The 15,635-nt window shown below is 38.0% G+C and overlaps 1 protein-coding gene across 1 annotated transcript in view; it reads left to right on the forward strand.

Moving 5' to 3' along the window:
* The window catches only part of CCDC68 (coiled-coil domain containing 68), a 48,646-nt gene extending 37,804 nt beyond the window's left edge, over positions 1 to 10,842 (forward strand). The window contains exons 13-14 of the mRNA XM_032422874.1: positions 7,083 to 7,159; positions 9,683 to 10,842. Coding sequence (XP_032278765.1) covers positions 7,083 to 7,159; positions 9,683 to 9,740 — 135 coding nt within the window. The 3' untranslated portion in view covers positions 9,741 to 10,842. The remainder of the gene's footprint in view (positions 1 to 7,082; positions 7,160 to 9,682) is intronic.
* Positions 10,843 to 15,635: the final 4,793 nt, after the last annotated feature.

A 15,635-nucleotide genomic window follows, 5' to 3' on the forward strand; every position in this document is an offset into this window, starting at 1 on the left:
CATTCATTTGTTCACATTATCAATCTTGTTGTTAATCCTCTAAGTACTTATTGAGTGGCTGCTGTGGTGTAGAATTTTGGGAACTGACTAAGTTGGGGAAGTGGCTAAGTTTGGGAAAACAGTATTGGACAAAAGGGACATGAGCCCCACACTCTGGAATTGACTGTCTAGAGAGGGAGACAGACGCATACATGAACATGTAAATAGCAATATTATGGAAGCATTCTGCAAGGAAAGAACAGGATGTTCTGACAGATAATACCTAGATGGAGGACTTAGCTTGGTGGGTGGGAAGAAGTTCTCTAAGAAAATGAATTTTAATCTGAGCCTAGTGAAAAATTGGGTGGTAGGGCTTGTCAGGAAGAGGGACAGGGAGCCGTTGTGAGTGCTTCTAATCTAAGAGTTAGATGGAATAGCATGGGATGATATTGGAAAGGTAGGAAGGGGCTAGATCATAGACCATGCCAAAGAGTTTTTTTTCTCTATATAACAATAAAGCAAGAAGTCTTTGCTTAACAATCAGATTACATTTATGTTATCTTTTAAAATAGCCACTGTATTGATATACAATAATTTAATTAACTGAGTCCTTGTTATTGGACATTAGATTGTTTTTTGGTATTGCTTTTGTAACAGCACTGAATTCAACATATTTATACAAACATCACTGATCATTTGTATATTTACTTCCTTCCGTAAGATAAATTTTTAGAAGCGGAATTGGTAACTCAAAGTGTATCCATTTTTCAGGTTTTTGATAATGTGCTCTCTGACTCCCAGGGTTCTGCTGGATCAATCATCTCTCTTAGCAACAACAGCCCCACCTACAGCTGCCTCTGCTCTAGCAGTCAAGTTTTTGCTCACTTTCAGTCCTTCAGGCCTGATATTTCCAATCTGCTCATAGTCTTATTTTTTCCTCTTCATTACTAAGGGATTTTAATACTTAGAAATCCTTTGTTATTATTTTAATAAAATCTAAGAAGGGAGAGATGATAAACACATGTGCTCAGGTTCCCTTTTTGGACTGGGAATCCCATTTAAATCCAAGTTTATGTGTAATTCAGGAAGTTTGGTGTGAGGTAGGGATCTAACATTGTAGTTGTCTCACTTTATTGAGAAGTCTGGCCTTTCTTCATGAATTTGAAGTGCCTATTATCCTAGACTGAGTTTTTATGTTGGAAATCTCTTCCGATGGTGTATCTGCCTATTTGGGCTCCAGTGCCCTACTGCTTTACACATTGCACATTGGTCACACATTTTAATTGGAGATACTGTTAATCCGTCTCTGAGCTTTCACTTCACTGTGTTCTAGCCAGACATAATTAAGTGCCAGCTATCATCACAGGATTCAGGTATCAATGGTACTGCTGCTTTTAATCCAGTTTTATGTCCTTTAGTTGTGTCTGTTTATTTGTATCATCCCAAAAATAAATGTTACCATCCTAAATAGGCTGGCAACTTAACTCAGATTGCTCAGGTACAGTGCATTATCCAATTGGTCTTGTGGTCTAATAGTTAGACCGGAACAATGTATTTGTTTCCATTGTACTCTGTTTCTGTATTTCCAAATGCAGCAAATAATTGCTGATTAGCCACTCAGTGTTATATGTGAGAAAGCAACAGATTTGTTCCCTTCGTGGGAACTTCTTGGTTGATTGTAGACTCTCTGCAGTGATGTGCAAACACCGCTCAATACTATCTCAGATTCTCTGTACATAGCTCGATTCAAGCCTCTGTTTTTTAACGTGTTCTTTCATAAAAGAGTCTTCAAACTATAGCAGTATCTGACGAATATCTTTATATTCTCAAAATTTCTTATCTTCAGTAAATAAATCTTTTCCTTCACAGCAAGAAGTTTTACAATGACCATTTCAGCTTTAAAAAAAGTCCAAGCTGCATCAATTTAATTGATTCATCAAATAGTTTTGTGTGTTTATGATGTACCAGGAAATGTTTCCAGTGCTGGGTATGGGTAATGCACAGAACAGACTGTCCCAGATCTCCTCTAGCTTATTAATTGAAGATACAGATAATAAACACATAAGCAAGCAAATAAACAATTTAATAAGGGAGGGACAAGTACTCTGAAAAGTGTAGAATGTGACAATGTGATAGTTATAGAGTGATGGGGGTCAGGAAGGGCATCTTTGAACCTGTGATATTTGACCAGGTACTTGAATTTGGTGAGTGTTTGAGCCATGGTTAGCCTATTTCTGGTCTGGTCCTAGTCAATGCTTTATTATGAAGTTCTTAAACTGGGGTGATTTATGCAGGGATATACTATCTTGCACTGCAAATATAAGACCACTGCCTATTTTGGAATCCATTAAATCACAGGGTGAATTGATTCCATTTATGATAAATGGTCACCCAAGCTTGAACAACCAAGTTAAACACATCACCTCTGTTTCTAAACCACACAGACAGCATCATCCATACCAAAAACATTCATCTCTTTTTAGGCATGCTACATGCTTCATTTTATTTAATCTTCAAGATTACTCTTGGAGAAAGTTATCTATTACATTTTGTAAGTGATTAAACTGAGATCCAGAGAATTTAAGAAACTCGTTCAAAATCACTCATTTGAGTCTTATTGTCTTGGAAGCACAGGCTCCCGTCCTCCCATCACCACCACAAAATCTATTTATTGGAATGATTAAATAAGGGTGTGTTGGGGGGAGTAAGTGTGTATGTGCATGTGCATATATATATATGTATGTGTGAAATACATGTGTGTGCATACAATATGTATTTAGAAATGAAGAGTTATTAAATTTGCCTGACCATTTATATTGATTTTAGTCATTTTCATAGTTACTATATTACAGTGTTTTCCACTTTGCAGTGTTTTGAGTCATAGTAACAAATACTTTTTTTCTGTGGCTGTCTTTCTAGCCTAGCAGGGTTTTTTTTTTCCCTCTCCAGAAGGGAGATATATTCACTCATATAACTCAATCCTTTAAAACAACAACAACAAGGGGTGCCTGGGTGGCTCAGTCGTTAAGCGCCTGCCTTTGGCTCAGGTCATGGTCCCAGGGTCCTGGGATCGAGCCCCACATCGGGCTCCCTGCTCAGCGGGAAGCCTGCTTCTCCCTCTCCCACTCCCCCTGCTTGTGTTCCCCACTCTCTCTATGTCTCTATCTGTCAAATAAATAAATAAAATCTTTAAAATAAATAAATAAATAAAAATACTAAATAAAAAAAATAAAACAACAACAACGACAAGAACAACCTTAAGGTTTTTAAAACTTTTAAAAATATCACTGGAAGATTTCTGCTTAACTCTACCAAAATTATTTACTGTTCTTTCTATTTTTGCCATATCTTTATCACCTTCATTTTCATCTCTGACGTTCCTCTCACATCTCATGCATTTCTAGCTTCCTGACTAATCATGGGCTGATACGGAAATATGAAATACATCTTCAGAAATTCCTCCATTTTCTAAACACTGAAGATTATCTTATTTTATATACTCACTGTGATCCCTAAAATTTAATTTAACAAGAATGTGTTGATAGAAAGGATGCAAAAAGTAGGTTCTTTTGGAAAACTGCGTCAATAAACTATCCTTGGACAGAGTCATCATAATGGCAGACATATTCTGGTCAGTGATTTGTAGTTTTGTAAAGTAGTGATGTAATAAAACTCATGGATGTGGCTTTTCTAATGACAGGAAAAACCATGAAAATGAATCAAAAATAAATACCTAAATCTAGCAGCTGAAATAAATCAGCATGGAAGTTGAGATAAATGAACATAAAGACAGTCTAACATGATAACTCTCATGCTTTTGTATTGTTTGATACTCAGCAACTTGAGAAACTAGGAGTTTGTTTTGGAAAAACTCCCAATAGCCTTTACGTAATTGTCCAGCCTGGATTATTTTTATTCCCGTATTCATTGTCATCAGGATGTTATGATTCATATCGCTTCCTAACTTGCAGAGTATTGTATAGAGACAAGTTTTTCTCAGCAACATACTTGGCCTGTGATAGGTGCCTACGCTTGTTTGGAGTGCATATTAGCTTTATCTCCATTACACAAGGAACATCTTTATTATCAATTTATCAAATGTGAAGTACATTTCCTATGTGAGACTTGAGTGCTTAACTCTTGAAACATCACAGCGAAAAGATCATTGCGTGTGAAGATTTTTGCTCCATTTTTTTAGTTATTATGCAGCATAGATGCTGAAGGATAAGAAGGGGCAAAATCCACATCTTGTCTCTGGTTTCCCTACTCCGGTAGTTCTTCATCTTAGCAGCACATTAGAATCACCTGTGGAGTCTTGAAAACTTTTTTTTTTAAGATTTTATTTATTTTATCTTAGAGAAAGGGGGGTGGGCGAGGGGCAGAGGTCTCAAGCAGATTCTCAGCTGAGCATGGAGCCAGAAGCAGGGCTCAATCCCACAACCCTGAGATGGTGATCTGAGCTGAAACCAAGAGTCAGAGGCTTAACGGACTGAGCCGCCCAGGCGCCCCATAAGTCTTGAAAACTCTTGAACCCAGACTACAACCAAGTTAAATAGAATCTCTGGGGTGAGGCTCTAACATGAGTAGATTTTAAATCTCCCCAGATAGGGACACCTGGGTGGCTCAGTCCGTTAAGTGTCTGCCTTCGGCTTAGGTCGTGATCCCAGGGTCCTGAGAGAAAGTCCTGCATTGGGCTCCTTGTTCAGCAGGGAGCCTGCTTCTCCATCTCCCTCTACTGCTCCCCCTGCTCGTGCGCACTCTCTCTCTGACAAATAAATAAATAAAATCTTTAAAAAAAAAAAAAAAAAAGAAGCTTTAATCTTCCCAGATAATTCCAATATAAAACCAGCACTGTAGTCCAGTGGTTCTCAGATTTGAACAGATGTCAGAATCATCTGGTGAACTTCTTAAAACACATCCCTTGGCCACCCTGGGTTTCTCAGTAGGTCTCGCTGTAGACTGAGGATCTGTAGTTCTAGCAGATTCCCGGGTGATGCTGATATTGCTGATATTCCGAGATCACACTTTAAGAACTGTTGCCTTAGTCTTTTCCCCCCTTCTTTTCCACCTAGGCCATTTCACTTTGTTTTCAAGGTCCAGGTGAAATCTCCTTGTGTATGAAAATGTTACAAAGTTACTCTAGTCACACTGATTTCTGTTACACCTTTTATGTAGTAATTAATTACCTACTGCCTATGGCATCTCCTGAACCGCCTTTATTTATTTATATTTTTTAATGTTCACGTGTTTGTCTTATCACCCCCACTATACTGTGCATCCTGTGTGCTGGAGAGAGAGATCCACGTTTTCCTGTGTTGCTTCACATTCACTCTGCTCCCGGCTTGGTGCCGTAGACATGGCAGAGACTCACTAACTGGATGGATGGATGGATGGATGGATGGTTGCAGTAGATTAATTGTGGATTAATTTCCTGACAGTTTCCTTTTTTCTGTTTCATGTTTATCAGATCTGAAGTCCCTTTAGAAATCATTGAATCTCTATGTCCTCCTGGGGCTCACCATTTACTTATTTGTAATGTAAGGAGGCTGGGCTAATTCCTATGGTTACAGAAAAATAACATCTTGCAGGGAAAAGAGCATAGGATTTGGAGTCAGGCCTGCATAAAGCCCACACATGTATACAGAATGGGTGATCAGAAACAAGTTACCCAAACAATTTGAGCTTTGCCGGCCTTATTTCTTTAATATGCGTAAGAGTAAAAGTCATCAAAGAAAAGATTTTATGGAAAGCACCTGGCAAAGGTCTTGACATTCGCTAGGCGCTCATAATTATGAACTCTCTTGCTTCCATCAAAATTCTAACATCTATTTCCCCAAACCATGCATTTTGGTGTTGGCTTACTTCAAACCATCAGGTGGACTTTTAGGAAATACCTTTTAAACTTCAATTATATGACTCTTTATTTAACTCCTTAGTTTCCTACTAGGGATCGGAGCTGGTGTGTTACTGTCCTTTGGAGGCCACAGCTCCACCTGTCAGCCTCCCACCCAGCTACCTTCCAGTCCCAGCCCCTGCTATTCTGGTGTATCCTTCAAACAACTCTGACCTGTCAGTGCGGCCCACTAACAACTCCACCCTGGGCATGATGCTTTGCTGTTTTAAGTCTCATGTTCCAGATCTGTGAAATCTGTGCTTGGTGTGGCCATGCTATAGAGGAAGCATGGGCTCTGGACCGGGAGGACCTGACTCTGAACCTGAGTTCTGCCATGAACAAGATGTTGGGCACTTAAGCTCTTTGGATCTCAGTCTTTAGCTATAAAAATGGTACTTGGACCAGCAAATCATAACCAACTGTCTTTAAGTCTTAAAATCCATGCCAGACACTGAGCTGAGTACATATTAATATCTCATTTCAGAACCTGTGAAGAAGAGACTGTGATTCTAGCATACGGATGAGGAAATTGGGCGCAGAGAGGTTAGGTAACTGAGGTCACGTAGCTACTGAGTGGCTAGGATTTGTACCTGAGAACTTAAACTCTTGCCTTCCTTATTATCAGCCATTGCATTATTTCCTAGAATTATGAGAGTGCTCCCAGATTTAAAATATTATGATCATATGAGATTTGTTTCTTCCAACTAATACATGATAGGCAAGATGTGTATCATTTGCCACTAGCATAGAGATCAAGAAATTGAGGCTTCAGTGAGAAAATTGAGGCTAAAAATGCCATGAACTATAAAGAATAGATGGTGCTTATTTTCATGGAGTTTATAATCAAGAGATTGCACAAGAACAACAAACTTGTAATCAATATCGTGGGTGTCTTTAACAAGGTTCTTTAACGAAGTTATTTTATGAACTTCTTTGCATCTGTCTATGTAAAATCGAACATAGTTCAGCTGTTAAATTTCAGAAGCTCACGTAGACTACTCCACTTTTATGCACTTTTCCAGGTGTGTTTGTAATTTCAGAGATAATAGGGACTCTCAACTGGCTGCATTCTGTGTTCTAATAGAGTGACTGAAACAACAAGCTCACTGCCAAGGAATGATGTAGGTGGTGGGTTGATCAGAAGCATTAAGCATGTGGCTAATAAATGTGCTACCTATCTAATCTCTGCACATTTTTTTTTCAACTGTAGAATAAAGAACTAAAAACCAAGGTGGCGCTTCGGTCTGAAACACCTAGGACAACAGTATCTAAGGCTGTCTCTACAAGGTAAGGTTTTCCTTCCCTCACCGCCATCTGCCTTCACAGCTTCTGTTGGACATTCATTCATGAATGTTGACATTTATCCCACTTGAGAAATATTCCAATCTATTAATACTTATGTAGTAATTATTGGTTTACTGTCTGTTTCCCAGTTCTTGAGAAGAAGACCTGTGTTACTTGTTCATCATTGAATCCTCAAAGCCTAACATAGAAATACTTCCTGAATAAATGAGTGAATAAATTTAGATATCTTTTCTTGCTTTGTGCCATAAAATAAGTCTAGTCTTGGCTTCAACACTTTCTCCAAGCAGCACACATCATTTCTTCTCTGTTGTCCTTGTTTCTCTGTTTACTCCTGTGTTCTGTAGCATTGATGAGCATATTAATTATAAATTGTTTGTATTTATTTAAATGTCCACGTCTGTATCTCAAACCAGGTAGATTGTCAATGTCAAGAAGGCAGGAATAGTTCCTTGTATTTCACTTTATTTCCTGCATTGCTAAGGGCAAGTGTCTTCAGTAACTACCTAATAATGACTGAATCAAGCAATGATAATGGCCCATGACAGCAATCAAAATGATGGTTGAAACCCTCAAAATCACTTTCTTTTTTTTTTTAAAGATTTTATTTATTTATTTGACAGAGAGAGACAGTGAGAGAGGGAACACAAGCAAGCAGAGTGGGAGAGGGAGAAGCAGGCTCCCCGCTGAACAGAGAGCCCGATGCGGGGCTTGATTCCAGGACCCTGGGATCATGACCTGAGCCGAAGGCAGACGCTTAACGACTGAGCCACCCAGGCGCCCCTCAAAATCACTTTCTAATGGTGACAGAATCTGAAATGCCAAGCTGTAAAAAAAAAAAAAAAAAAAGACTTCCGGGCTCAAATCTTATTTCCATAATACTCTATGAAATTATCACTTAAAAGAAAACATAGTCTGTAATTACATGAATCATTTAAAAAGTGATTAAAAACTTCCTGTTCTAGCAGCTTTTGAATTTCCCAGTCTAGTCCCTCTGGGGCAAAAGCCTGTTTTCCGAAACTGGCCTCGGCACAGCGCCTGAGGTAGATAATCAGGCCTGCTGTGATCAGCCTCAGTCCAGGAAATCAGGTAGATCTATCTTCCTGTTCAGAATTCCCTGCAGCCTTGCTTCACTTTGCTAATGATGTATGTAATTAGAGACGAGATGAAGCCATTCTGAATCGAGGCTTCTAGAACCCTTGGGCTCCCAGAGGCTAAGTTATCAACTTTTTGGCCACTGGCCCTGCAACTTCCAATAAAGAAAAGAAACTAAGCCCCAGAAAGAGTAAAGGAGGAAGTGAATACCCACGATTCAGAAGCAGTGAGAGAAGAAGTCACTTTAGTGGGGGAAGAAATGAAGAGTCCAGAATAGAAGGGCAAGCATGACTTCCCAAGGGAAAGGAAGGGGATTGCTTTGTTGTTCCCTTACCAGATACCAGTCCCCTTGGGGTGGTAGGGCATGGTGGCCCTCCTCAGCTGTTTTGATCCTGTAGGGAGTGCAGCCAGAGTGGAGTAGAGGAGAGAGAGTCAGGTTGTCTCTAGATTGTAACTACTTCAGTATGGAATGTGGAAACTCTAGCCCGTGCAGAGGGAAGGTGCTGGAGAGAATGACTTCTACCGCCAATTCTTTAGCTGTAGTAAATTAATTGTTCAGGTCTTTTAGTTTTAAAGATATTTTTTTCTTCCTATGACTTGGTAGATCTCATCTTTGTAAGATAAAATATGGCCAATTGGCTGCTTTGAGGATGTAAGCAGTAGTATGGTTTGGGAAGTCTTGGGTTCGCCCATAGGCAATGGAATTATAACTCAAGGGAGAGACTGGAGTAGAAAAGTAGCTGGTAAGGGGGAAAATAATCATGTACACTTAAAGATTAATCCAGGCAAATCTCTTTAATCACCCATAAAATATAGCTCTATATCTCTCAGTAAGTACTACAAAGCAAGGTGTTTCCCTTGAGCATTAGAACAGAGAGATATTTCTTGAACACCGGAAGAAGTGTTTGCTGGAGATTCGGGGTCATGTTCTTAGACAACAACAACAGAACACACATAGAAGCCTGTGTGTGTGTGTGTACACTCACATATACATACATGTATATTTTAAATACTAGAATCACACACATTGAGGAGAGAAGTTCAGACAGAACTACAGTGTCCTGGCAGAAGGGTTGATTTGCTTCCTGTCTCCAAGTCACTCCAGTGCATGTCTTCACTCTGTGGAATGGCAGACACAGGCTCGCTCTCTCTCTCCCCTCCCCTCACTCTTCCTCACTCTTGTCCTACTACAACTAGCTGCATTGACATAAGGTTGACGCTTCCACATGTGATTCTAGTATGTCTCATGGGGAATTAGAGTCAGCCAATTAACCACCATATCTCTTAGGTTAAAGCAATTAGTGCAAACTGGGTAGTAGAGCGGTGGTGGAGATGGTAATCATGGCGATACAGCACTTATATCACGAAAATTTAATGTGCTCGATTTCAATAATTGTATGGTCTTTTCTACAGTGAATTGAAGACTGTCGACACTACGCCCTATTTGATGTTGATTAGGCTCCGGAAATGAGCTGACTGGCTGAAGATCTGAATGAGAAAGATTGCTACGTGGGTCTTATTTATTCCTCAAAACACAGCCTAAACTTGCATGCTGAAATGGCTCAATGCAGCATTCAATGGAATGTACTATACATCAACAGCTTTGCAGGAAGATGACATTCCAGAAAATCAAACAAATATATATTCAAGGGAAGGAACTCTTTCTTCAAAACTTACGAAATGGGTGAAGAGACCAGGGGCTTTCGATGGAAAATGAATTTTGCTTTAAACTTAAAAAAAAGATCTGAATCTTTCTTGCAGATTTTTGCTGAAGGGAGTGGTTTAAGGTTGTTGACAGTGACTTTTTGATAGTGGTTTTTGTGTATATAAATGGAAGAGTGTATGTGTGTATGTGTAAATGATATATTTTAAAGTTCACTTTGGATAATAAAAAAAATATCTTAACATGAATTTATAAATTCACCTCCTGACCCAGTGTTCATGGGAGAGTTACTGTATTATGGGCAGGAGAAGGAGTAGGTTCTGTTTAGCTAATTCCCCAACCCACATAACCCTCCAAAGCTGAGAATCATGGCGTCTCACCACACCTGAGGAATCCGTTATTCTTCAGTTGGGATTGAAAATTGGTTGCTAGAGACAACCCACAAATAAGCACAAAGAAATGGAGCTTGTGGCTCTCTCTGGCTTCGTGACTAATTTTCTTTTCAAGATTCATTATATTATCTGCGACGATCTTTGGAGGGAAGAATAGAAACACAATGCTGTCAGCTCATACCTTCATAAACATGCTGTCTGCAGCCAGGAAGACTCTGAATTCATGAATTGGAATTAAATGTCCAGTGCTTTGGTGAGAGCGTATTTACATTTTGATATGGGCATTCATCACAGGTGGAGTCTGGGATTGCTGTGAGGAAAACCAGACTCTGATTTGCAGAAATGCAAACATGTTGGCCCTCCAGAAGAGAACACACTTCAACTAAAGGAATAATGGGCAGCCTTAGCCCCACTGAAGGCTGAATTACTTGTAAGCCTTTTGATGGTCCTCTCAGGTGTAGGACTGTAAACATTTTCTCAGGAAAGATGCTGGAAGTCTTTCAATGTGGAATGTGAAATAGCAGTGTTATCTATGAAATATTTAAAAATACATACAAATGAGATAAAGTAATGTATTTATAAATTCATCAAAGTACTGTAATCCTTGGGGCACCTGGGTGGCTCAGTCAGTTAAGCATCTGCTTTTGGCTCGGGTCATGATCTCAGGGTCCTGGGATCAAGTCCTCCATCGGGCTCCCTGCTCAGCAGAGAGCCCGCTTCTTCCTCTGTCCTCTGCCTCCTCCCCACTGCTCATACTCTGTCTCTCCCTCTCTCTCAAAGAAATAAAATATTTTTTAAAGTACTGTAATCCTTGAAATGTTGCATAATTGTATGTGTGCATTTCATGCTTCACGTTTTTATTGCTTGCTAGTTTTTCAGCTGTAGTTATCGAATAACATTTATGGCACAGTTCCTATACCAGGAACAATTCTAAGTACTTTACCTGTATTAATTACTTTAATCTTCCCAATAGGCCTCAAAAGCAGGTCATATTATTACTCCATCTTCTAGGGGTGGGTACTGTGAGGTCCAGGAATTTTCCCTGCTGCTAATGATGGAGCAAGGATTGGGACCTCTGACTTGGCTATCAATAGTCCTTCTATCTGCTCACTTGGTGGTCTGAGATATTTCCACAATTTAGAAATACCTCTTTTTGCTCCTTTAAAAACACAGCTTCCTTGTTGGCTATGTGCATTATCCCACAAATGACACTCAGAAATAACCCTGACTCATAAAGTAAATATTTTGCTACAATTAAGTTGGCCTTTCACCTGTTGGATTACCCTCATGCAAACTTAATTCAGAAAAACTTCCCTGCTAAAAATCTTCTAATTCTACATTTATTACCATGACCTTATGCCGCATGGAAAATTTTTTGGTAGTATATTTTCAGGCACATTTGTAGGAGATTGGGATCATGAACTCTGTCAAGTATTTGCAGTGTGGTAGGCGAATTTGCCTTTCACCTGGAGACTACTTAGGTTTCATTTTACACCCCAATCACCATGCAGGATGGTAATAAATGTGAGAGTTTGGAATGGATCCATCTAACTGAGCTAACAACTAGAATGATTCCCATTAGAATAATGTACTCTAGAGTCAAAAATGGGAAGACACTGTTGGATTTAATTTAGGTTTAACTCTGCTCATTTTTGAACATGGAAGTCTACTGGACGTGCTACAGCTAGGACCTGGTCATGTGCTCTCCACGTTCACCCTGGAATGGCCTTTGGATTTCCTGAGAATAAGAACAAGCAGTTTCAGAAGCTTAAAAAGGTCTGGACTCTTCAAATACGAAAGTATGTTTTTAGTAGCATCAGCAATATCATTTATTTGTCATATGTGGATTATGTCCTATATCTTTATTTCAGCTTTTATGATTTGGAATGTTTTTTGAATAAATATTTCTGAGCGATGAAACAAATGATCATAGTGGAGAATAAAAAGCATTAACCTAAAAGTAGTACCACAAGAGAAATACAGGAAAAGAAAAACCAGTTTAGTTGTAGTCTAAATAATTGTCCTTATAATTATACTAATCAATATATCAAATAAGAAGGTCTGAGGTGTATCTTGAAGTGAATACAGGAAGGTGGAAAATAAAAAGAAACTTTGTTTCACTTTGATTACATATTGTTAGAAATTATCATTAAGAAACGTTTAAGCAACAACAAAATGTCTAAACAATTGGTATAATACATATATCTTTTGAATAATTGCTTATGGTATGCCTTACAATAAAGAAATTTATATCATATTTTGTTTATTTTTTGTTCTCATTTCTTTTTACGTGAAAATTATTACGCATAAGTGAATTAAGTCATTTTTATTTGATTGTTTATGACAATATAACCCATAGTAAATGGATTGTTTTTGCCAGTGAACAGATATTTAGATAGCTCCCTGAGTTTTTCTGTTAATTTTCCCTGGATCCAAATTAATGGAAAAAGTAATCTATTAAGTTTTTATTCTGAATTTGAAAAAATAATAGCATTATTATAAAATTAAGAACAAACACACTTCTCAAACATTTTATTTCTTTATTTTGAAAATATTTACCTCTCCTCTGAGCTGGGAATAATTAGAGAATCCTATCAATATTGAAGTAGGGACCCAATCCATCAGGAGCTGAAAATTCCTCACTATAGTTAGCATTATCATTCCCGCCCCCACTTCCTCCCTTCTGTACTTCCTTCTTTCTTTTATTTTTTTAGTGGGAAATATTCAAGATGCAATAAAGATTTAAATAATCATATTTAATCGCTTTGTTATTATTAAAGTATATATTTATAAGTGTTAAAAATTGAACTAGAATTACAGAAAGTTGGGATTTATCCTAAGCATGCAAGGTTGTTTTATCACTTGAAAATCAATGTAATTAACCATATATACATAATAAAGAAAAACCATATAATTGTTTTAGTAAGTGAAGGAAAGTATTTGATAAAATTCAGCACTCATTCATAATAAAAACTCAGCAATCTGGGAATACGAAATTTTATCATTCTGATAAAGAGCATTTACAAAAAAGCCTTCCATTAACATAACTAATGATGAAAGACTAATGCTAAGATGCTTGCTCTCACCACTTAAACATTTACTGTAAGTCCTAGCCATTAGAATGTCAAGAAAAAGAAAAAGGAAGAAAAGGCATACAGATTGGAAAGGAAAAGTAAAACTGTCTAATGTTGTTCATATAATTGTTGATGTAGAAAACTTCAGTGAATCTACCAAACAGCTACTAGAACTAATGAGTAAAATCAACAAGGTCACAGATCACAGAGTTAAAATATAAAAGCCAACATATTAACAGTTTGGTATTGGTGAAAACAAAGACAAATATATAAGTGAATAGAAAGGAGAATCCATAAATAGAGCAATCTATGTGATTGATTTTTGACGAAGGTGTCAAGGCCATCGAAAGGAGGCAGGAAATTCTTCTAAATGGTGCTGAAAATACTACAAGTTTTGTATGTGAAAAAAAATTAGCATCAATTCCTATCTCACACAATATATAATAATTCACCTGAAATGGACAATATACCTAAATGTAAAGCTAAAACTATAAAATTTCTAGAAGATAAAGTAGGCAAGATACTTAAATAGTACACAAAGAGCACACCATAAAAGAAAAAAATTGATAATTGGACTTGATTAAAATTCAAATACTTTGCTCTTTGAAAGACACCACTACACAAATTTTAAAAAGCAACTTACAGAATGGGTGAAAATATTCACATGTATAGGATTGTATTCCTTTTAAAACATAATGAGAAGACAAACCAATAAAAAATACTGGCAAAAATGTTTGGAGAGTCACTTCATAAAACAAGATAGACAAATTACAAATACACACATGAAAAGATGCTTAATCCATTAGTTATCAGGGGAATGCAAATGAAAACCCCTAAGAAATAAGCACCAAACACACCATTAGAACAGCTAAAATAAAAAGACTGGCCTTACTATGTGGAACACCCAAATCATATGCTAAAGGTGAGAATACAAATACGGTAGAAGCACTTGGGGAAACAGGTTGTTTCTTTAAAAGTGCCATATGACCTAGCCACTCCATTCTTCAGTTTGTTGTTGCTGTTTTTTTGTTTTTTTACCAAGAGAAACAACAGCTTCTGTCCACATAATAATGTGTATCTGAATTTTCATGGCAATTTTGTTTGTAATAGCCAAAAACTGAAAACAAAACAGATGTCCATTAACAGGTGAACAGGTAAACAAAATGCGGTACATCCATACTTTAGAATATAACTCAATAAAAAGAAACAAAAAGCACAAACAAATATATACAACAATGGATAATCATTATCCGTAGTGAAAGAATCTAGAGGAAAAAGAGAGGACATAATGCATGATTCCAGAGGGTCAGAGAGCAAATCAGTATTTGCCTGGGGACACGAGAGAAGAGTGCAGGGGAGTACAGAGAAACACAGGGAGGGAGTAGAAATGTCCGGTGTGTTGATATTGGTGATGTCATGGATGTGTTCCATGACAAAATCAATACCTTGTACAATTTAAATATTTACCTCAATAAAGTAGTAAAAAAATTTTTTAAGTTAACACTATGTTATTCTATAGTCACCCAATCAGGTTCTCACATAAGATTCATTCATTTTTTTCTTTCAACAAATATTTTATTGAGTGCCCTCTATTTGCCAGGCACTGTTCTAAATGCCAGGGGCATGACAGTGAGAAAGAAAAGGGCATGCGTGTGTCAGGGAAGAATGAAAAAGGAAAAATCTCTACCTTCACGTAAATATATTCTAGGGACAAAAAACAGATAATAAAGTCAGAGATGTCCCATGGACTGTGAAGAAAAATAAAGCCGAATACAGGGGTCAGGAGTTACCAGGGGGGAAGGGTTGTGGTTGCAATTTTAAACTGGGTGATAATTTTAAACGTGGTAACTATGGATTGGTAATTTAAAGAGGATAGTCACTTTATTTTTTTTAAGATTTTATTTATTTATTTGTCAGAGAGAGAGCACAAGCAGGGGGGGCAGCAGGCAGAGGGAGAAGCAGACTCCCCGCGGAGCAAGGAGCCCGATGTGGGACTCGATCCCAGAACCCCGGGATCATGACCTGAGCGGAAGGCAGACGCTTAACCGACTGAGGCACCCAGGCGTCCCAGGATAGTTATTTTAAATAAGACCTCTCTCTTTAGAGATAACATTTAACAGAAAGAAGGCTAAGAAAGTGACCAAACGAAGGTGTTGTTATTTGGTGGAGGAGGGGTCCAGGAAGAGGCGGGCACAGGTGCGCAGGCTCCAGAGGACAGGCAGACCAGGTGTGTCCCC

This window comes from Phoca vitulina, unplaced genomic scaffold, assembly GCF_004348235.1.
Source record: "Phoca vitulina isolate PV1807 unplaced genomic scaffold, GSC_HSeal_1.0 scaffold27, whole genome shotgun sequence".
Classification (NCBI taxonomy): Eukaryota; Metazoa; Chordata; class Mammalia; order Carnivora; family Phocidae; genus Phoca; species Phoca vitulina.